Raw genomic sequence first — 24,663 nt, forward strand, 5'->3', positions numbered from 1 at the left:
CCAGAATACTGCTTTAGTTATCTCAATATCTCCCACTGCTAGTCTCTCTCCCCTCCAATCTGTCTTTCCCATGGTTGCCAGACTGATCTCTTGGAAACCTACTTTTGATCATTCACTTACCATTCCTCTAAAAAGGGTGTAAGAAGAAGCCAGTATGTGTCTGGTAGATATTGTGCTAGGGGCCCAAAGATGAGTAAGTTTGGAGGTCTGCCTGAGAGTGATGTTCAGGCAGCAATTCAGGTACATTAAGGGTGGAAAATCAGAGAAAAATCACTAGGTTGGGTGTAGTCACAACCGTTAAAATTCTTCACTGTCTACGGGATAAAGTACAAGTTTCCTGGAAAATATAAGGCACTAGAACCGACTTGAGTCACTTTGCAGTTCTGAGGCCTTTCATTCTTCACTAACTGCTTCTTGCAATGGAAGCAAACCATGTTCTATTTCTTATGTGCCCTGTATCCTATTCCTATGCCACTGCCCATCCCTTGAAAATTTTACTAATCCTTCAAGGCTCCCCAATTCAAATTCCTCCAGCTCCCAAGACAGAATCAAGTTTAGAGGAACCTGAACTTCAGAGGAAGTTTCCCATCCCTCCTGTTTGGTATGAATTACTTCCTCCCTGGGGGGACCCATTCTCTCCCCCAGTAGCCCTGCTCCTTCAGGGCAGTGACCATGACTGACTCATCTTGGTCCACGCCATCCAGAAAGCTGCCTTGTATAGGCAACAACACCTTTGTTGTTGTTGTTTAGTTGCCGAGTCATGTCTGACTCATTGCAACTCCATGGACTATAACTGGCCAGGCTCCTCTGTCCATGGGATTTCCCAGGCAAGAATACTGCGGTGGTTTGCCATTTCCTTCTCCAGGGGATCTCCCCAATCCAGGGAACAAACTCATGTCTCCTATATTGGCAGGCAGATTCTTTATCACTGAGCCACCTAGGAAGCCCATTGAGACACCTAATAAAGGTTTATTAAGTAACTGAATAAACATGTTTTCTTAGAGTTCATTTCACTCTGATAGACCACAACAGAGAAAAGTGTGCAGACTCCAAGCTTTCTTCAGAAAAGTTCTCAAACAAAAAGATGCATATTATCAAGAAATCATCGTCCGCCTTTCAGAATTTAAGTTTCTGTCCAAATTAATTTCTGACAAAGCCAAACCCAATTCAATTTATTTCTTCATTTTGCTTAAAATGCACAAGTGTGACATGGTTTTAATAAGGGAGAGAGTTATGTTATAGTAAATGGATTAAGGGTTTTGGAATCAATTAGACATGGGTTCAGATTTCTTCACCTTACCAAGCCTCAGTTTCTTCAAATCTATAAAGGGAATAAATGATGTCCATTCAAGTTTTGCTGTGGTGATCAAGAGATATAGATGTAAGTCGTCTAGGTTTTTACAATGGATACTTCTACTATTGACAGTTTGAATAACATCTCTAACCTGTTTCATACCAGCCAGTGGATAAAGGACTAGTCATTTATTTATAGCCTATCTTATTTTAGAAAGTATTTACAATGCAAAGGGGACCCTTATAATTGCACATTGCTGATATTTAGTGAGAATGTTAATAATAATTGTTTTATATTCTTCCCGACATATATTTCCCTTCCTTAAATTATTGAGACTTTAAAATAAAAATTAAACAAAACAGCATAAATCACTAAATACTACTGATTTTTCAATGGAAAAAGAGCTTGATTCTGAAGACTATTCTTAAATGTCTCAATAAATAATAGAATGGCTGATTAGAAAATTGATAAAAAGTTAGAACAATGAAAGAAATTAAGGTGGTGATTAAGTTTTCACCAGAGGCTAGTCTGAACAGAGATGCATTAGAAATTTAACTGACATTCTCAGGAAAGCTTGGGTGGACTGAGATCTGGGGAACTTAGGTGGTTCTGGAGCAGATCTACCCAACCTGATGGCCACATTGAGCCTGGTCATGAGTAGGCTGGCATTATCTCGATTACTGTCACAATAGTCCTCTTGTCTTTCCATGTGTGGACACAGACTTCATCAAGATACATGGCATTTCGTTTGTAGCAAATGGGCATTTAGGAATGGAGAGCCTCAGATTTCCTCATGGATACTATCCAAAGCTTCAAAGCTCATAGCCAGACTTTCCACACAAACTTCCCAACCTTCCAGATCTTCCTGGTCAGCCCCATTAGCAAATCTCCCACCACACCGTCCTGACCATCCACCTGGTATCTCTGATCTGCATGACCTTACTCCAAAATGCCTACACTTTTCACCTTCATGTTCGTGCTGTTTCTTATGTGTGGCAAACTCTTACCCAAACTTCGAGATCTCACTCAAATAGCACCTTCTCTTTGAAGCCTTCTCCCTTATCCAAGTCATAATTAGTAGCTCTCTCCTTCTGACTTCCAAGAAAAGAAGGGATAGTATGAAGAAATGAGAAAGGCAAATGCTCTACTGTCAAAATAAACTGAATTTAAACCTGACTTTTGTACTTACTAGCTGTGTGATCTTGGGTAAATTAGTTAATCTTCTTGAGGCACAATCTCCTGGTATTTAAAATAGAGATTAATTCCCTAAATTTGGGCTTCCCAGGGGGCAATAGTGGTAAAGAATCTGCCTGCTAATGCAGGAGATTCAAGGGACAGGAGTTCGATCCCCTCCAGGGAAGATCCCCTGGGGGAGGAAGTGGCAACCCACTCCAGTATTCTTGCCTGGAAAATTCCACGGACAGAGGAGCCTGGCGGGCTACAGTCCATGGGGCTGCAAAGAGTCGGATACAACTAAGTGACTGAGTGCGTGTGTGTGCGCGCGCCCACACACACACACACACACACACACACACACAGGGATCAGCAGTGATATTGAGTTGCCATTGTTTGCTTGTTTATATATTTTTCTGTGAGCTCTGAAGTAGGAAAGACTTCGCCTTTTTAATCATCCGGCTGCCCCATGAGGCACCTAGCCTAGTACCTAATGTTTTCTAGCACTCAATTTTCAAACATTAATGAACGTTTAATTATTCATTCATAATTCCTATATTCGTAATTCCTCAATTCATAATTGAGGAAAAGTAACTCAAGCACTCTAAGTTCTTCTTCTGTGAAGTGCTCTCTAGTCATTCCCACATCCATGAAGTCGAATCCCCATAGCTCTTGTACGCACTACTAATAAGGCTCTTGTCACAGCCCATTCTACACATACTAATTGATTCTAAGATCCTCCAGGGCAGTGGCCACAGATTTCACTGTTAAAAAAACTTAAAAAAAAAAAATGCTTTGGCCACACCGTATGGGATGTGGGATCTTAGTTAGCCCACTAGGGATCAAACATGTGCCCCCTTGCATTGGAAGCGTGGAGTCCCAGCCACTGGCCTGCCAGAGAAGTCCCCGTGGCTTTCACTCTGAATCCCCAACAACTCCCAATGTTCTGTCGATACCAACTAATGATAACGTTACTTAAATATCCCATCCTCTTCCTCATTTCAAGTAGTTTTCCTTTATGCTGCATTTACCCCTGGGTCCCAGAGACTGAGACCTCTGTAACAATGACTAATTTCTGTAGTTTTTGTCCAAGGCTCACAGCGAGTGGCATCTCCTGACTTAACTCTCCATTGGAGAGTGGGTCTGTCCTTTCTTCAGTCTTAATTGTCCTGTCTTTCTCTTAATTGTCCTTTACGTTCTACTTCAGGATGAGAATCTTCTCATTGATGTACTATTTTCATGGAGAATTGGAAAACTGTGGTTTATTGTTTCTTAATTTATAGGCTCATGGAGAATTACTGCTGGAAGGCACCTTAAAAATCACTGAATCCAGGGATCTCAAGCAGAGAACAATTCCCAATGGTGTGTTAGGCATGACATCAATCATGACAAACTCCCCTTTTTTTTCCTGCTGAGGTCATACATGGCTTCAGAATAATTTTCAACACATTTTCTAGTTAGAGACTTCAATTCATCAGTGTACATAGGGTGAAAATTCTTTGACATCTCTGATATAGTTCAAAGCTGCTACTTTGCTAATGAGGTCCAAAGAGCAGTGACGACTCAGTAATAAACAGACACCAGAACTCAGGTACCTGATTCTCATGACTTTCAGTTCAGGGTTTCCCTTTCCACGTGATCACTGCCTCTCTTCAACAGCCACTCAAGTCCTAGGATTTATATTCTATTCATTGACTCGTACCTAATCGTATTCAACAGCATGATTAAAAAAACACAACACACAAGTTTTGTCCTTCTTAAAAAGGCATCTGGGCTCTCACTGATGTTATAAGCTCTTGAGGGGAAGGGCCTGTGTTACCTTTGTATCTTTCACAAGTTCTAATCCTGTGTCTGGCACATGGTAGGTATTCAATGAAAATTCTTTGATATATATACCCAACTATATATAGGAAACAAACAGGAAATCTATCCTAAAATTCTCACCAAGAATCACTGAAAAATCTTCCGCCTTTGTATGGAGACAGTATTTGTTTGAAAGGTTTCCATGCATGATGACATATTCCCTCACTATTTTTTAGAGTGACATCATGTTTAAATAAATTCCCATTCACCAGAATGTATTAGGGGAATGAAAATCATTATGTCAATGACTGGGCTGCTCAGTGAAACTTCTGCTTAAAAATACAAAGGGCAGTGTTGTGGTTTAGGGCTCAAAAGTCCTGAGAAATGACAGCTTTTCTTTTTGCTTTCATGGTGACAACTATTGACCTAAACTTGTGGTTCTGTGTAATGCTCACAAGTCAAAAATGTTAGGACAGAAAAGTAAAGGAAAGGATATGAAGAGAAAGAGAACAGGAAAGCAGAAGGTGACGAAAGGTATTTTACAATACAGCAATACGATTCTTGTATTATCACTTAAAAATAGATTTAAAAAAAACTTTACAACTCACAACTTACATCATACTACAGGAAAGATTAAATGCGTTCCCCTTAAGGTCAGGAATAGAACAGTTTGCTACTTTCATACAAACTATACAGGAAGTTCTAGCCAAGGCAATCAGTTATGATAAAGAAATAAAAAGTCACCTAGATTGAAAAGAAAGAGGTAAAACTTTCTTTTTACATATAATATGGCCTTGTAGATAGAAAATTCTGAGGAATCAACCAAAAAGCTATTACAATTAATAAATGGATTCAGCAAGGTAGCAAGGTATAAGGCTGATATACACAATAGTTACATTTCTATATACTTGCAATGAACTATCAAAAAATAAAACCAAGAAAACAATTCATGTGCAAAAGAATGAAATCACAATCCTACTTCATATCATACACAATAACGGATGCAAAATGGATCGACCACCTAAATGTAACAGCTAAAAGTATAAAACTCAGAAGAAAATATGGACATCTTCATGGTCTTAGTGTTTTAGATACAATACCAAAGAAAGTAGCAAAAGATAAAATAAGTAAATTGAACTCTATCAAAATCAAAAATTTTTGTGTACCAAAAGACTTTCTGAAGAGAGACAACTCATAGAATGGGAGAAAATATTTGGAAAATGTATATTTAATAAGAGATTAATATCTGGAATATACAAAGAAATTCTACAGCTCAGCAACAACAAAGGAATGCCATTTTAAAAATGGGCAAGGGACCCGAAAAGACACTTCTCCAAAGAAGATATATAACTGGTCAATAAACACATGAAAAGATGTTTAATACCAATGGTCATTAGGGAAATAAAAATCACAACCACAATGAGATACCACTTCAGACCAAACAGGAGGACTATAAGCAGAAAGACATATAATAACAAGTGCTGGCAAGGATGCAGAGAAACTGGAACCCTCATACAGCGATGGTGAGAATGTGGAATGTTAGAGCCACCTTGCAAACAGCCTGCAGTTCCCCAAAACGTTAAACACGGAGTTATCACGGGATCCAGGGATTCCACTCCTAAGTACACGCCCAATGGAAGTAAGAGTATATGTCTGTATAAAAACTGACCACAAATGTTGATAGCAGCATTATTCATAATTGCCCCAAAGTGGAAACAACACAAATTTCCACCAACTGACGCATGGCTACATTTAGATGAGTATATCCATACAGTGGAGTATTGGGCAATGAAAAGAAAAGAAGTGCTTACATATGCTACAACACAGAGGCACTTTGAGAATGTTATGTAAAGTGAAAGAAGTAGTCACAAAAGACCACATAGTATATAATGCCATTTGTATGAACAGTACAGAATAGGCAAACCTACAGAGACAAAGTAGGTTAATAGCTCCCTAGGGCTAGGTCAGAAGGCTGGGGAGAGGGAAGTGACTGCTACAGGATTTCTTTATGGGGTGATGAAATATTCTAAAGTTGACTGTGGTGATGGTTGCATAACCCTAAATTTCATTTGTTAAGTTTCTTCTTTTCTATGTCTGTCACAACAATCCACGTATTCACTTAGAAGATCCATCTGTATATTTCCATGACCACTGTCCTGACTTTATAATGTGTAAAGGATTAGATATATCTTATGATGAGCAGGCATCTTTTATAGAATCTAGCCTTTGAGAGTATTTATTTTAAAAGAAAAAAATTAGAGAAATAAAAATACCAAAACTATCCTTTTTCTTCTTCACTATAGTCATTATATCATCTTCATAACACATCATTTCTGCTGATCACTAGCAGCTTTACCCCCAATATTTAGTATATTTATTATAGATCTATTTCATCAGAAATCACATCATGGCTTTTAGCAATACATTTTTACCAGTGATCTACTGTCTTGTAGATCCATAATCTGTTACTGAAAGCTTACATGCTAATTTTAGTTAAATCCATGGCAACCAAGAGAACTTAATGTTTCAATTATTCCGTACCTACCCCTTTTGAATCAATCACTCCAGGTTTTGCATTAAACTTCACTGTCTTCAATCGGGCACGTTCCTTTCTTTCCACCCTAAGGAAAATGGAAAATAAAGTGTCTATCACATGGCAAGGCATTTATGATTTTAAATTCCTTATCCAATGAAGAATACCTCTTCTTCCTATCCTTCAGATCAAATGTTTTAAAATATTTCCATTTCTTTGTTAGTATAAAGTCTCAGTATAACATCTCTAAGCTGCTAACACATCCCTTGCAATTTTTGTGTTACATGTACTGAATCGTCACCTATTTGGAAGGAATAAAAACCTAATATTTGCTATTTAAATGCCTGAATCAACCAGAATCTACTTCAAGAAATCACAGTCCACAGATGCAAACACCTAGAGTGGAGGCTAAGTAAACTCTCCTCTCCTAATATCCTTTTCTGTTTGCTTCCTTTTTCTTTCCTTCTCTTTAAGAAAGCTGGGGTGTTTACTTTTACCTCAAACAAACATGTTATAATCTTGAACTTTTCCTTTGCCCAATGTCCTTCTGCTGCCATCTCTGCAGTTTTTGTTATTTTACCTTCATTCATTCATCAAGTATTTCTTGAAAGCCCACCCTCTACCAAGTAAGGTGTTGGGGGAAAAAAATTAAAAAGCATGACTTCAGTGAAGACATAGTAATGTCTTCTTGGAGGGGACAGAGGCATAAAAAGACAGATACTACTGTACTATAAGACTGCTGACAGCAAGGTGAGTGGGCACATCTATCTACCTCACTGGAGGGTGATGAGGAGTAGAAAGCAATGGGGAGGACTTCTTGGAGAAGGAGTACATTTCTGCGAGACTTAAATGGTGAGAAAGAGCTTGTCAGCGGGAAAAGTTCAAGGAGAATCTCCCAGGCAGGAGGGAGGAACAACATGTACCAAGACCTGAAGTTATCATCAAGCTAAAGATTGCAGTAAGATTCTGATACAGTGTACATACAGCACAGAGATATGAGGCTGGGGAGGTGGCGGGGCCTCCTTTATAACATAAAGGGGATCCCTCGACGCTAAGGACATGGGGCTTTCTCTTGGCGAATCCTCACGACTTATTAGAGGCTATAAAGCCGAGAAATGATTAGCATTTTAAATAAGTGACTCTGGGGGAGGAGGAAGATGGATTGGAGGAGGGGGAAGAACAGTGGGAAGCAGGAAGCCTATTAAGAAGCTATTGCCATAATCCAGGCAAGAAATGAGGAGTGATAATGAAATGGAGGAGAGGGAAGGGTTTGAGAAACATCAGTAAAATAAAGTTGGCAGGTCTTGTGTCTATTTGAAGGGTGGAGTTGAAAAGAGAAGTTAAATATTTCTCCGATTTTTTTTTTTTTTTTTGAGCCTTTCTAATTAGACATGATGGTTCCGTCCTCTGAGCCCCACAGCACTTGTCTCCGTTGGTCTTATCTCTTGTTTTCCTGTGTGCTGTTTATTTCTGAGTTGCACATAAAAGGCTCTAAGTTCCTCGAGGGCAAGTCTACATATGACTCAGAGTATTACAGCAAGTCCTCAGTAAATTTTAACAGCCGAACTAAAATAATATTCATTGCATTGCTTTAGCATCACTCTTTATTTAAATGTGGCTAGGTCTAGTTTCAAAAATGGGGAAAGAAAAAAAGAGAGGAAAAAACCCTGAATCTACAGAAACTTTAAGGGTTTATGAAATCTAAGCTATTCATAGATCAATAATTAACAACATACTCCTCTTTGAGAATGCTTTTGTGTTTCCAGCTGAAACACATTGAAGATCGGGGTTTCTATAGTTACAGAATGGAGTTTCAGAATATATTTATTTTGGTGTGAGAGTAGAATATTTGAGTGGAAACAGATGAGCAAAATTCTTCAAATCTAACCTCAGATATTAAAGCAGTATGTTCCACCTAGAATTTCGACCTGCGCCCAACATACAACAGTTGGGAGGGGAGCAAGGAAGACTTCACACAAGAGAAGTAGCAAAGTGCAGAGATGCTCACTGTGAAAATGCCTGCTCTGAGCTTCTTCAGCTTTTCTCAGTTTTAATGCAAGTGCAAATGCTAATTGGTATTCATCTCTTTGGGTCCTTCTAAAACCGCTGTTACAGCCCCAACTTTGTCCTAGCGTCTCTGCATTAACCAGCCTAATTATGGGAAACACCAGTCCATCAGGGGATGCCAAAATGACATGCAGAGAATACGTGGTTATTTGATTAGTCTATGAAAATAAATTCTGCATAAAGTGAGAGAGCTCACATGGGCCCCAAACATAAATGAAGCTGAACTCAATATTCTAGTCTAAGAATTGCTTAGACGGAGCATTCTAATGTTTACCCCTGGTTTCTAAGTTCATGCCTTGCATGTTCCTTCAGAAATGTTTCTATTAGGCCACCTTAGTGGTTCATCACTTAAATCTTAAACAAGTTGCAAAGACTAAGTCAGATGAACAGACAGATGGAGACACACACAAACACACCTAATATGTGATATGGTTTATTACTGATCTTCAAACAAGCAACAAAAGAAGTAAAAAAAAAAAAAGAAAGAAAAAATTAAAGCCTTACTGTAGGAGTGGCAGATTTTGGTTCACTCAAGAAGGAAATAGGAAAACTTTGATTTAACTTGGGTTGGAAGTTTCATGAATAATAAAGATGATGATATAAGTGGTAACTGAAATTTTAACATATAATTATTAATGAAAAAGTCCTTCACATTTACATCTTCATTTGACCCTAACAATAACCAAGTGTGGTATTCTCAGTCCCACTTTATGGTTGGAAAAGCTAAGACTCAAAGCTTCCTAAATTAGAAAATGGTAGAAATAGGGACTGAGCACATCTATTCTGTTTGGGAAACAGTATTTAAGGACCTTCCATGCCTCCCTTATCCAGTGGGATTTTCAACACCCATGAGACTGTAGAGGGTCACCACAATTCAAGACCAATATAGTTCCTTAGGAGTCAGGGCCCACTTTCTCACAAATGATAACCATCCTCCTTCTTTGCATCCCAAATCCCGATTGTCCTGAATTAAATAAACCATAACCAAATTCAAGCATTGAGTCACTGACATAATACCTGTTTTGACAGGCTGGCCTCAAAACTCAGAATGAATTTGCTTTTAGCACTGAAATTCAGGTTAGCCAGATGTCTATTTGCAATCTGACATCACAAACACTGGACTGATTTCTCTCCTCAGCAATCTTTTTACATTTATTGCACCCCCAACCATAGTTGTGTTTTTCCATCCCAGAGGCCCATGCTAATTGCCTCTTGGGGGTCTCTGCAAATCTTTTATCCTGGGTAGCAAGGGGTGTGGCTTACCTTTTTTCTTCACTTGCCTCAGCCCTGTCCTCTCTCCTAGTGCTTCTTGGGATGCATGTGGACAGTTTATTGCCAAGATCAGTTGGGCTGAGAGATAGGTCCCTACATAAGACTGTGCTTTTCTGAGCATCAAAAGCTCAAAATTTGGAGAAAGGAAAATGTATATCATTTGAGTAAGCACAAAAGTATTAGATGCATGCTAACCACCTTACCTATATTATCTATAATTGGCATGATAATCCAGGGTTTAAGATGAAGCTGGGCATATAGCAGGTGCTTAATCTTTGTTGGTAAATGAATGAAAGAATCATCAAAGAGGCTTACTGGTTCTTGACCTGGATATGAAACCTAAGGCTCAGAGAGTTGAAGTGACTTGCCCAAACAACCAGTGTTTCTGAAAAAAACTTGCTGACCATTTCCTGACTTTTTTCCTTGGTAGGAATCTATGTAAAAGTGTAGCATCACCTTCTTTGTTCTACTAAGTGAGACTTCTTGGGCAGAAAAACATGATGTTAAGAACCTAAGGAAATGGTGGGTCACCTACGTGGAAAGACTGACTCGTGATGAGAAGGACTGACATACTTCTCTCATACTCAAGAGGCAAGCAATTAATTAGATTGTTTAAGCAGAAATAATCCTCTCTGCCTTAAACTGGATAGCAAAATTTGAGCAATCAGTTCTGTCATCCAGCATCTCCAGAGAGCACCAAATGGCCACGCTTTAATGAGCCCAACTGTCTTCCTCTGTCCTCTTACCCTCCTCCCATCTGGCATTTTCAGGTTCCCGCCAAACACACAGGCCTGCAGCACTGGATGGTCAGAACAGCATTTGGGGCTGGGTATCCCTTTGCCTGTGCCCCCCAGGCCCCGGTGCAGGGAGGACTGAAACGCCATACAGGTTACTGGCCACAGGCTTGCAGGGAAGCTAAGTGAATGAACACTTACTCAATGCTAGCTGCAAGCTGCCATTTGAGAGCCCAGTCACTGTGGGGCAATGACTAGAGACTTGGATTAAGAGACAGGGGAACACATCCCAGCTTGGCTCTATGTAATCTCAGAAAAGAGAGATTCTGTGCTAAGAGCCCAGGTTTAGAAATCACACAAATATGCATTGGAATTCTCCATCTGCCACTTACTAGCTCTGTGACTTAGGGTAGGTCACTTAACCTCTTAGGATCTCAGTTTCATGAGACTGGTGAAATTAGGATATTAAGACAGACTTGAAAAATTATGGTGAATATTAAATAATACCAAAAATGGTTAGTACAGTATTTGAAACGCATAAGAGCTTCTTACTTGTCAAGGGCTTCTAGTATACCTTTGGGGTAGTAAAAAGCAATCTGGTCTTGCTACAGAGAGACCTAGGCCAGTGGCTGACTTGCATCCTTGGGGAGGTTACCTGACTTCTCTGATCTTCAGTTTCCTTAGGAAGCTTTTGTGAAGATTAAAGAAAATCTTATATTTGAAAGCACCAGCACAATACATAGTCTATCATCATATCGAATTCACTCCTCTGTCTGGGCCCTTTCACTTCCCTTGATGCCTGCTATGGACTGAATGTTTGTGTCCACACAAAATTCATATGTTGAAGCCTCAATCCCCAGGGTGGTGGTCTATGGGGTGAGGTATTGGGAGGTAATAAGGTCGTGAGGGTGGAGCCCTCATGAATCAGATTAGTGGCCAAAATGAAGAGACTGGAGAGAAAAGACCTCTCTCTCTTTCTCTCTCTCAGCCACATGAGGAAACAGCAAGAGGACTGTCTGCAAACTAGGAGGAAGGTCCTCTCTCTGGGAACCTGAATGGCTAGTGCTTTGATTTTGAACTCCAGAGCTGCGAAATATACATGTCTGTTGTCCAAGGCACCCAATGAATGGTATTCTGTCTCAGCAGCTGGAACTAAGACAGCACCTTTATTTACACTACAGCCCTCTGTCCTCATCACTGTAACTGTGCCATAGTTACATGCTGGTCCCACAAACACCGGGCTCCAGGCAGTGACCTGATGCCAGCACTTGGCACACAGACGGTGCTCATGTGCTGCTTGCTGAACTGAATTTTGTCAATTCTTATTTCTATAATGTTGCGTGGCAGGAATTGCATATGAGTTAAGAATGTTATAGCCTGGAATCAAGTCCCAGTTATGCCATTCATTAGCTGGGCAATTTCAGGCAAGTAAATTAACCTCTCTCTGCTTCAGTCTCCTGGTTTGTAAAATGAAGATAATTATATTACCTTCCCCATAGGGTTGTAATGAGGTTTAAATAAGTTAATTAATTGTAAAGGCCTTACAACAGTGTCTAGCATGTTCAAGGAGCATTTATTTAAAAAAAAAATATTTACCAACTTCAAAAAAGAGAGAGGGAAATGGCAATGATTTTCAAACTCTTCATCTTGTGGTTTCATTGAAATGATTAAATGGAATCATCAATAGAGTACATTTTTATAAAGGGTAAAGTCATACACTGATGTTATCCATTATGAAATTTTTCCAAACTGGCTCTAGGAGCTGAACTATAATTCCTCTCTGGCCTCTAACTGAAAAGGGGCCAGAGAGGAATTAAGGATTGAAAAAATAACCCTAATCTAATAATAAATCATATGTGTAGCAGCAACCACTTATTCTGAGCTATAGTTATAAGATGCTGAATGCAGTATAAAATGAGAGTGCCTCCTTTAGAAGCTAAGCATTAAAGAGCAGCCCTAGGGAAGGCTCATGACAGATTTTAAATTGCATTAAGGTAAGTGCACAAGAATGCTTTGTGGGGTATGATTATAAGTGATTTTTATTTCTTCTTGATACTTTTCTAAATTTTCCCATTTTCTACAATGAGATGTGTTACTTTTATAAACACATAAAACAATAATAGTAACACTTTTGGAAAGAGTTACCATCCTAAGGAGAAAATTTAATATAAATACATTTACAGCCATAAACACACACACACACACACACACACACAGATGAGATGGGCAATGCTGCACCCTCATGAGCAAGAATGCAAATGTCAACATTAGAGTCTCCAGGCCAGCATGGTGGTTAGGATGGTTTTCTCCTAAAATATTTGCTGCTGCTGCTGCTAAGCCACTTCAGTTGTGCCTGACTCTGTGCGACCCCATAGACGGCAGCCCACCAGGCTCTTCTGTCCATGGGATTCTCCAGGCAAGAATACTGGAGTGCGTTGCCATTTCCTTCTAAAATATCTGAGAGAGAGCCAATTCAAGAATGACCTCCAGCAGGCAGAAAATTACCCAGGAGGACTAACACTGAGAATGTTCCTTGGAGGACAGTGATGTACAGTTGCACAAATGAAATATTGACAAGACTGGTTAGAATCACAGAATCTCAGGGTTGGAAAGTGACAGAAAATTGCGTAGCTCGGCTGTCCCACTCAAAGCTTGCTTCCCTTTTGTAATACTTAGTGCCCCGGAATCTTCCATTATTAGAATCATCTACAGGGACATACACACAAATACAGATCTCCAGATGGGCTGAATCAGAGGCACTCTGTGTGTCTGTGTGAGGGAGAGAGTGGGCGTACCTTAAGTTTTCATAATGTTCCCTCGGTGTCAAAGCCACTGTCTTCCCAGGTAACCCATACCATCTCTAGGCAGCTCCAACTACTAAAAGGATTTCCTTAAAATTACTTGAAATCTCTTTCCAGACAGCTTTCCTTCTCCACCCATTTCTACCTGTATTCAACAAGATGGCTCCTTCTTCTACAGAACAGCCCTGCAGACAGCTCTGATTAATCACATCAAAGCAAACCAAAATGCTCGCTGCCTTGATATTTTTCAAAATTAAATGGAAGTGGAAAAACAGAATATATACTACTCCTGGGAGTTACTGCTTCAAATTCAGAAAACAGAAAAAACTACAAACTCAGAATGTCCTCTCAAAGCAACGTCAGACAATTACACAGGAGCCCAGAGGCTTGGATGGTAAAGAATCTGCCTGCAATGTAAGAGACTTGGGTTCAGTCCCCAGGTTGAGAACATCCCTTGGAGTAGGAAATGGCAAACCACTCCAGTATTCTTGCCTGGAGAATTCCATGAACAGAGAAGCCTATGGTCCACGGTGTCGCAAAGAGTCGGATGTGACTGAGTGACTAATATTTTCACTTGTACTTCCAGGAGTTTAGAGAACTGTCTGCTGGTGGGAGACCCACAGGCCCAGGCATAGAGGGTGGGGAGGGAGACAGTCACGGTGCCCGCTTTCCTCACACTCACCCTGGGCTGTGCGGCCACCGGGAGGAAAGGCCGGGGGAGCAGGCTTCTCCGGGGTTCAAATGGCCCACAGTTATTCTTGGGGAGAATCCCCATCTTGCCCCTGTGGCTGGCGCTACCTCGGTCACTGGGCCGCTTTGTGTGCGCAGCATTTGAATACTCGGCTTCAGGAGGACTTTCTACAAAGGTATTTGGGATGTTTGGACTCGAGGAGGAGAGCCCTTTGTGGCTCGAAAAAAGATAGTGACTGTTTTGAATAAACATTATTCCTGACTTTGACTTCATACCATCTCATCTCTAGGGAGCAGATCATTTGTTTCTCAGACAGTATCTTGGTGCCAAGAGGATACTCATGGGAAGAAGAGCTCCTTTCTAGCAGTGATGGGCAGAAGCTGCTGGGGACAGATGAAGGACGTGGTTGTTCTGAAGTTTATTCCTGCCTTTCAAGAGCAGAGTTAAGAAATGCTTAGAAGAGAAAGAGCATAATATTCCTTCTCTTTTGAACTTTTGGTTGTATGTTGGGGTTAGCCAAGTAACAGAGCTTCCCTGGTGGCTTCCACGATGCAGGAGGCATGGGCTCTATCCCTGCGTCAGGAAGATCCCCTGGATAGGGAAATGGCAACCCCCTCCAGTGTTCTTGCCTGGAGAATCCCATGGACAGAGGAGCCTGGAGAGCTACAGTCCATGGGGTTGCAAAGAGTCAGACACAACTGAGCCCTAACACTTTACTTCATAGCCGATTAACAACTGTGATAGTTTCAGTGAACAGTGAAGGGACTCAGCCATACATACACTAGAACATAACAGTCTTGACTTAGGAAATATATACAGAACTAAATATCTGAGTGGAAGCTGGTTGGGGTGGGGACCAAGAGTAACTGAAGCTGTAAAGAAACCTCTGTAAACCCACTCTTTGGAACTCACCAGGTGTTCAGCAGCTCACAGCTCAAGAATATAATTCTGTTTTTTTCCTCCAGTGAAACTAGCTTTTAATTTTTTAAATTGAAGTATAGTTGATTTACAATGTTGTGTTCATTTCTGCTGCACAGTGAAGTTATTCAGTTATATATATGTATACATTCTTTTTAAATATTCTTTTCCACAATGGTTTATCATAGGATAGTGAATATAGTTCTTTGTACTGGACAGGACCATGTTGTTTATCCCCAAGTATCTGATTCTGGATTGGAGTTTTTTAGTCTTTTCCCATCAATGTTTGGACAGAATACAAAGCCAGGACCTCAGCTTTGAAAATGTTCTATTTTACTTGGCTTTCACCTGGGTTTCCTATAAGTAACCCGGTAAATGATGAACCTCTGTAGTAACCCCTCTGAGTCTGTAAGTCAGCACACAAGCTGATAAACATGCCTCTGAACATATGAAAGCCGGCAGGTGTTAGGGAGGCAAGATAAGCACATCCTCTTTCTGGCTTTATGCTGTATCACGGTTACCAGTTTGGGTAAAAACTTAACGTGAGAAGAGGGAGAATATTTAATCTGTGTCCCCTGTCCCCACTGACAATTTCTGCGCAGACTGACTAACCCCCTCAAACACATCCTGGGAACGGTCTGCCACATCTTCATCTCCCCTCCCCTCCACACCCCGGGGAGGTGAGCGGCAAATCCTCGGGATGGGAAAGGCCTCCTTACCTCCGCTTGCTGGGGATGACCCCCATCTCCTCACTGTCGCCCTCCAGCGTGACCCTCCTGGCTTGCCACCACTCGTCATCAGAGGCGTTGATAACGTGGAGAATATCTCCGTATTTAAAACTAAGTCCTTGACTTGGCAGCCCACTGTCCTTGCTTTTGTCATAGTCAAACATGGCTCTGGAAGAAAGGACATGAGACAGCAATGTTAGGAATCTCTGGCAGCTCAGATCTAGGATTCATCATTTCGATTATTCACTCTTGCCCTGAGAACCCCCTGTCCACTGGGTACACACTCCCAGGACTAACCCCTGGAATCCCAGTCAATGTTCCCACTGCTTTGGTAACAAATCAAGGTTACTTCTTACTTCTCCTGGAGGTTGCAAGGGCAGCCTATTAGGGCCCTTAACCTGGGGTTCTGCTCTCTGGTAGATGTCAGACTCCAGGGAGTGGAGAGTGAGGAGGGGGGAAGGGGAGTTAGTGTCTAACGGGAACAGAGTTTTCATTTTAGAAAGGTGAAAAATTCAGGAGATGGATGGTGGTAAGAATTGCATAACAATCTGAATGCACTTAATGCCCCTAAACTGTACAGTTAAATATGGCTAAAATAGTATGTTTTATATTATGTGACTTTGCCACAATAAGAAAAATATTAAAAAAAACCTGGGATACTGCTTCGTGGAGATCATCACATGCAACAAGGTAATAACGGAAGATGATAAAGGTAGGTTAGTACCTTATTGAGATTTTTTTTCTCTCTCACTACAATCAAATTTTATAAATCACTATAAAGAAGTAAATAATGAAGAGAATGATGGGCATCTTTTTGAGTGCAGCATTTTGTGTGATGAAAAAATCTCAGATGGATCAAACTGCTTCCACAGAATACCAAGCCTACCTTGTCATTGCATTTATCACTCTGAATTGTAATTCTCGCCGTATGTATCATGTTTTCCCCACTAAAAAGCCTTTACTGAGCCTTTGCTAAGCCTAACACTGTATTAGGCATGACTGGTGGGGTAAAGGAGTTGGAAGCAGAGTTAAATGATGACCAAGACCTTAGCTCTTGCCCCCAAGCAGCTGACAATCTGTCCAACTCTTTCTGTGTCTCCCACAAACCATCACCACACACACACACACTACCTGTGATTTCCCTGGAGAAGCAGACTTTGCCGTGTCCTTGTTTATTTCCACTTTGATTCTATTCTAACAATTTCCTTAGAGTGTAGCCACTATGCAAGCAAAACTAGCTAGATCTGGTGGGCAGATTTGTCTAAAATCACCAAGGACTGAGTGTGATTCTTTTTCTTTCTTTTCCCCCCTCTCATGAAAGAAATGTCACATCTGCTGTGATGGCAACCCAAATGAGTTGAAGGCATCAGCCCTCAAATACTGCAGGAAAAGCTGAATTACTTGCAACACAGCCCTTCTTCCATTAACTCTGTCCCCAAGTGGTGGAATATGGTGAGGGGGGTGTCTCAGCTCCCAGAATGACTCATTTCCACCGTAACCATCTGCATCTTCCTTACCAAAGACTTCACAAAACCCTCGCCAGGAAAAGGGGGCTGAGAGGAGGCAGAGACCCACTCCTGACTCTGTCATTTCTCTGGCTGGCGGATGAGACACAAGTTAACATTGCAGAACCACAGCTTTTTAAATGCAAAATTAGTCCAATAACTATATTCACTCGGAGCTGCTGTGAGCTTTAATGAAATAACATATTGGATGCATCGGGCAGAATGTAGTCTAATAGTGGCTAAGAAAGCAGACTCGGGGGCCACACTGTTAGGGCTGTCTTCTGGTCCTGGCACTTCTCTCTTACCAGTCACACAGCTGGTAACCCAGGCACCCTCCTGAGTCCCTCTGAGGACTCAGTTCCCCCGTATGGGACACAGTGATTTCAACAACGGAGATGATAACCGTGCCTCTATCATGGGATTGTGCTATGGATGAAATGCTGCCTAAGGTAATACATGTAAAGCATACACAAAAGTGCCTACACACAGTGACAGTCATTAAGTATGAACCGCTGTTGTTGTTGTTATACACCTCCTTTTCCCCTTTTGAGTGTATACTTTTAAACATCCTTTCTATGGGTTCTACTCTGTGCAAAAACAGACTGACATAATAGTCCTGAGGCTGCATCCCTTAAAAAGGCCTGGTATATAAGGACCGCCCTTGGCTGACATTTGGGAACTCAGCTTTTGGGAGGCTTCTTTCCATTTCCTGTTAAGAATGGCTTACTGTGCCTAAACTGTCTACATAAACAGTATCATTTAAGCCGAATACTTGCTTTTCCCCTGGGAGTCTGGAATTGTGGTAGGTGCCAGGCAGAGAGGGCGCCTGTGTGAGCAGCCCCAGATACAATCCCTGGACACTGAGTCTTAGGAGCTTCCCTGGTAGACAACACTCTACACCTGTTGTCACAATCCATCGCTGGAGGACTTAAGCTTGTCCTTCCTGACTGCACTGGGAGAGGACTCCTGCAAGCTGGCACCTCATTTCCTCTGGACTTTGTCTCAGGCTCTTTTCCTCTTGCTGAGCTCGCTTTGTATCCACTTTCTGCAATAAATCATAGCCGTGAAGATGAGAGTCCGACAAGCCCTCCTAGTTGGGAGTTGTCCTCAGGACCCCCAACACTCACTTCATAGACTGGAAACCATATTTACATACACTTTCTCATTTGTGCCTCGATCCATTCCTAGAAAAAAAGTACAACGGACACAGTACTTAGTATCCCCTTTTTACAGGTGGGGGGCATACCAAGTGAGGCCCCCTCCAACTAACGCAGGATACGTGGCTTACAGGCAGCAACCTGGGGCTGGAGTGTTGAGCTCTCAGTCCTAAGTCCTAGTTCAGTGGTCTCCACCTTGCCCCCTGACCCCACGTCAGTCTGGGAGGGAGTGAAGGTGGTGACAAGGGGGCAAAGATGAGAATCATGATGACAAGCACTATTCATGCCCACATTAGGGGGCCTGGCCCTTTGTGTTCATTGTCCTACATTTGACATCACAACAACCTGAAAGGTAACTATTAGTATCTCTGTTTAATAGATGGGAGAGGAGGTTCAGGAAGTTCAGAAATCTGCCTCAGGTCACAAGTAAACACGTGGTAGAAACTGGACCCAGAATAAGGCCTGACTCCAAAATGCACATCCCTGGTTATTTCATTACAGTGCCCATGACTTGGCCGTACCAGGAAATTCTAATCTTCCCTTCAGAGCTGACCACCTCTTCTCCCCCAGATCCCTGAAGTTCCCTTACCGCTCAGCTCCTGTCCCCAGTATTCCTTATCTGAAGGTCTCCAAACCTCTAGTTCAGCTTCAGGTTCTTCTGGATGTAAAGTGTGGGGACTGGAGGTAAAAAGGCATCAGGAAAGCTGGCAGGTGGTGGCCAAGAAGGCAGGCTCTAGGGTCAGACTACTTGGGTTTGCAACTTTTAAACTGTGATCTTGAACAAGGTACTTAACATCTCTGGGTTTCGAGCTTTCTTAATTATAAAGTAGCATAGTAATAACACCAGCCACCTTGAAGAGTTGTGGTGAGGATTTAATGAAATAATACATGTGAAGTATTGTAACACAGCCTGGCAGTAGCGAGTGCTCAATAAATGTTAGCTAATACTACTAGGATAGTTATTCTGAAAAATGCACTGGGATTTTAATTCCAATTTCTGAGTCCCAACTGTGCCACTCAGAAGCTGTCATATGGACTGTGTACAAAGATATCTAAAACTCCTCTGTGTACTCAAGACCCAGTTTAGTGCTGGGTACAAGGCAGACCTTCAGAAAGTTCTGTGGAAATATTTAGGATGATCTTTGAAAGCCCCTGGTGACTCAGACTGGTAAAGAGCCTGGCCTGCAAAGCAGGAGACCTGGGTTCGAGCCCCAGGTTGGGAAGATCCCCTGGAGAAGGGAATGGCAACCCACTCCAGTATTCTTGCCTGAAGAATCCCATGGACAGAGGAGCCTGATGGGCTACAGCCCATGGGATCTCAGAGTCAAACACAACTAAGCGACTAACACTTTCACTTTGAAAGCTCCATTTCTTTCAAGTCTCAGGGTCCCGGTCTGTAAGGGGAGGGCAGCAGAAACCAATCCCAAAGGTCCTCAGCAGGTGACCCATTCATTCTACTGAGCTCCATTCCAGTCTCAAGTCATCTTTTCAAGAAAACATTTATTTACTTGGCTGTGCTGGGTCTTAGTTGCAACATGTGGGATCTTTGGTTGCGGCATGGGAACTCTTAGTTGCGGCATGTGGGATCTAGTTCCCTGACCAGGGACTGAACTTGGGCCTGCACTGGGAGCATGGAATCTTAGCCACTGGACCACCAGGGAAGTTCCCCCAAGTATTCCTGAGGGGAGATTTCCCACCCCTGGGATCAGCAACACGCTCTCTCCATGAGTTCTATTATCTTGGACAAACTGCCTCTCTAGGATTACACTGATTTAGACTCGCCAGGTCCCTAAAAACAAGCAGCTGACACATTTCAGCAGCTCCTGGCTCCTTTGGATATTAATGGATCATCACATCTGGGGAAGAGGCTACAGTGCCCCGCCACCTATTTTAAAAAGTGATAAGCTGCTTTTAATTTGCTTTATGTGCTAATTCATCACAGCTACTTTTATAAAATGCCATTAAGACTCACACTTTCCACCCAGGGTGCTTTTAACAAGTCCATTAGACAAGTGGAATTAGACATGAATAATTCAATGGCTCTCCCATCCCTCCTGCCCCTCCTGCATTTCAGCATGTGGCGGCCCCTTGCCCCCCAGGGAAGCCTAGGGAGGGAGGGGTGAAGCAGATGCTTGTCCTCATGGCAGGCCAGCCTGGCTGCAGAGACCTAGGCACCAGACTAAAATTGTGCTTATTAAGTGTCCCACAATGTGCTAAAGACATTCTATTCACTGTCTCCCTCAATTTGCTGGGTTTGAGCCAGCATACCAGTTATACACCAAGCTTTGGAGAAAGGAAAGATCTGGGTGTTAAGTCTCAACTCTGTCATTGCTAGTTGTGAATTTTAGGTCTGTGGCTTAACCTCTTAGATGACCTCTTAACCATAGACGACCATTCTCTCATTGATCACATGCAGATAACGATGGCATGAACACACAAGACCGTCATGGAGATACTGCTATGGCACGGTGCCTGTAAAGTTCCCAAGACCTGCACAGAATGAATCCCCTTCGTTATTATTTCTGTTAACAATCCTGCCATGTAAGCATTTTGGATCTCATAAAAGAAATGAGAGTCAAAGAGCCGAAATGAAAAAAAAGCTAGTAAGTGGCAGAATCAGGATTTAAACAAGACAGATGTGTCTGAATCAAACGCCTGTGCTCTGATTGCAGAATTCAGCTTGGAGCTCCTGATAAGGAATGCAGTCAGTACTTAGATCTCATCCCCAAAGATTTCATGATCAATGGATGATCGCCTTGACGCTGACACTGTGGACTAGACGTCAGGAGAGAGGCGCATGTAGTTTACTGAGCACATGCCCAGTTCTCACGCTGCCCTGAAATGTGTATTTTAGCCTTGTGCTGCAGAGCAGGAAACACAAACTTCGATAAATTAAGCAACATGTCCAGGAGTACGTCAGCTATCAAGGTGGGCTTCAGCTGTTGTGCCCTATGCCTTTGTTCTTTAAGATGCTTTGGGGAAATGAGGTAAATTTACACGTGGTTAATATTTATGTGTCTCACTGAAGGTTACTCTGGGGTATCTTCCTCATCAAGCCCCAAGCTCCTTCCCTGGGAGTTAAGTTCCCCTCTCATATACTCTGATCTCATTCTGCTTTGTGCTTTTTAACATTTGCAAATTCTATTTTGCATGAGCATGGGGATGGGGAAGGTTCACATTCCTCCCAGCCCCAGAATCTAGCCCATAAGAGATGATCAAGAAAAGTTATTTTCTGTTATTCAGTCTGTCACCTATGCCCGTCATAGGGTAATTCTTGGAATTCAATAGTTCACTTGCTTTCCTGTAAAGGCCTGGGCAGTTGGAAATAGCAGGTAAGGAAGGCCAGTGACACCCAGCATAGGCCTCCCTGGCTTCTGTAGGAAATGACGAACATATGTGCACCATTCCTGTCTCTCAAGTTAGAACATATCCACCCCAGGTGGAGGGTGACATGCAGCTCTGGACCGATGTCTTCTCACATCTCCTTGAGAAGCCATATACACCCCTGTAGATGAGTCATCATGTCCAAACTTAGCTCTGTCAAGGCCACTTATTCTCCCATCCATCTCAATACTAAACTTCCCCCAGTGAAAACAGTGGTGAGAACCACCACCAAAATCAGTCTAGAGGATGGGAACAGGCTAGCCTCTGCCAATCCTTGCTAAGAGGCCATTGACCACGATGCTGCTGTTTACTGAATGGCTGCTGAGCACATAGTAAGCCTACAACATGTCAGGCGCTGTTCTGGGTATTTATTATTTGTGATTCAAAAGATAACCCTTAAGAGTTTGGAATGGTCATGTACACACTGCTATATTTAAAACAGATAAGCAACAAGGACTTACTCTACAGCACAGGAAACTCTGCTCAGTGTTATGCGGCAGCCTGGATAGCAGGGGGTTTTGGGGGAGGATGAATACAAGCATATGATGGCTGAGTCCCCTGTCACCTGAAACTATCACAACATTGTTAACTGGCTATACCCCAGTACAAAATAAAAGTTTAGAAAAAAAGACCACTTAAAAGGCAAGCATTGTTCCCATTTTACAGAAGGGTAAATACACTCTATACCATGGACTGTGGTATCACATGGGTTATTCCACTTAATCACCAATAACCCAGTAAGGCAGGTTTGTGTTCTTTAAAGAGACCCTTTTCAACACGCCAGTGTTTCCTTTTATGTGAGGGGGCTATTGGGAAAATGCCAGTTTCTACTGGACCCAAGGCACCAGGCAGTCACTGTCATGAAGGAAGATGGAACTAATTGGGCACCAACCAGAGGTCCTCACAGTCTGGGCCTCTGCACAGCGGTGGCGTTTTGATCATAATCAGGGAGGAAGCATCATTTCCGGGGGCAACAACTCTCTGTCTCTCTGTTTCTCCTGAGTCTCCAGCGCTCCCAATTCCCCAAGGGATGTGGCATGAGCCGATTTCACATGTCTGGAGGTCTGCAAGTTGATCATTTCAGACAACTCATCATCAGAGTCTCCAGGGACGGGGCCCATTCCAGGCTGCCTTCTCTCCCAGGCTGTCCTATCATCTGTCAGGTTGGTTTACACGGCAGCACCGGCTGACAGGCCCCCCATCGGAGGGAAGCAGAGGCAAATCTGGACCTGCACAAAGGCAGGCTCGACAGACCACAGCGAGTGGCACTTCAGCTTTCAGGGTTGGGTGAGGCTGTAAAGATTAATCATCTCAAAACCACTGTCTTTCCCCCCCAAATGCTATCAGCTGGCTACTCAGCAAATGAAATATGGGAAAGAAGAACATGACAAGGATGAATAGCCCACGTTTTATGACAGTTCTAAGAGCTCTTTATGTTCTGGCCTTGGTTTGTCAGACCATCGAGATATATTAATCAAGATATTCAGAAAGGCTGACAAAGCCCCGACTGCAGCCTTGTATTTCTGATCTGACCTAAAAATGCAGAGCAAACTTTGGTATCTACTTTTTAGGGCCTTAGTGTCACAAATTAGTAAGCTTGCAGTACATGTGTGCGAAGTCGCTTCAGTCATGTCCGACTCTGTGCGACCCTATGGGCTATAATCTGGCAGGTTCTTCTGTCTGTGGGATCTCCAGGCAAGAATACTGGAGTGGACTGCAATGCGAGAGAAAAAGAATATCCTGATTTGGAGTTTCTTTATTGCTGATACACAATTATCATCTAAATATTTAAATTTATATACAGAAGACTAATGTCAAGATCGTGAGACCTCACATAGTCCTAGGTTCAGACAGGGGCTCTGCCAGTTAAGCACTCATGTGATTTTCATGTCTGTACCGCTATCTCCAGAGGTACAAAATAAAGGGCAAGAATCCTTATCCAACAGAGTCCTCATGAGAATTATATGTATCAGAGCTTTTAGTACTCAGTAAGAGCTCTATGTTTGTTCATTGAATCTAAAATCTAAACTTCGTCCCCGTAAATTCCACCCCTCTTCTAGTGTTGCTCATTGGAGCGTAAGTAAAGCAACCCTATCTCTGCTTTCCAAAAACACCTTAAGTATTTACTGATTGACAACTGATACTAGCTGATGTGGTGCTGGGCTTAGAAGAAGGTGTTGGAGACAGTTCATCTCTCTCATGAGCAAATGAAAAAGGGGGGAAAGACATCCAAGAACAGTCCATACACCTTCCCCAAATCCTTAGTGGTAGTTTATCTGGATCAATGATGAAATTCACATACCACAAAACCAGACTCCTGGATAATGACTTCAGCTCCACCAATACTTTCTTTTTTTTAAAATTTTCTTTGTTTGTGAATGTCAGAAAACTGTGGAAACTACCAGACTAGACTGAAGCAAGAGAAAATCTGCAATTAGGGATAACTTCACCTCAAAATCTCATATATACCCATTAAGGCTCCCATTATCACCTACTGAAAGAGGGCAGTGAGAGAAGACAGAAGATGCTTCCTTACTCACCTGGGGAAAACACTGAGTTCAGGATGTGATTTAATTTACATGCATGAGATAACAGTCACTGAA

At 42.1% G+C, this 24,663-nt stretch overlaps 1 protein-coding gene across 18 annotated transcripts in view; it reads right to left on the reverse strand.

Annotated features, from left to right (window-relative positions):
* DLG2 (discs large MAGUK scaffold protein 2) overlaps nt 1–24,663 on the reverse strand; it is a 2,226,746-nt gene that overhangs the window by 58,922 nt on the left and 2,143,161 nt on the right. For all 18 annotated transcript variants that reach the window (XM_061119788.1, XM_061119779.1, XM_061119776.1 and 15 more), the window contains 2 exons: nt 16,006–16,182; nt 6,816–6,891 (listed from right to left, as the gene is read on the reverse strand). In XM_061119788.1, coding sequence (XP_060975771.1) covers nt 6,816–6,891; nt 16,006–16,182 — 253 coding nt within the window. The remainder of the gene's footprint in view (nt 1–6,815; nt 6,892–16,005; nt 16,183–24,663) is intronic.

Source organism: Dama dama, chromosome 2 (assembly GCF_033118175.1).
Source record: "Dama dama isolate Ldn47 chromosome 2, ASM3311817v1, whole genome shotgun sequence".
NCBI lineage: Eukaryota > Metazoa > Chordata > Mammalia > Artiodactyla > Cervidae > Dama > Dama dama.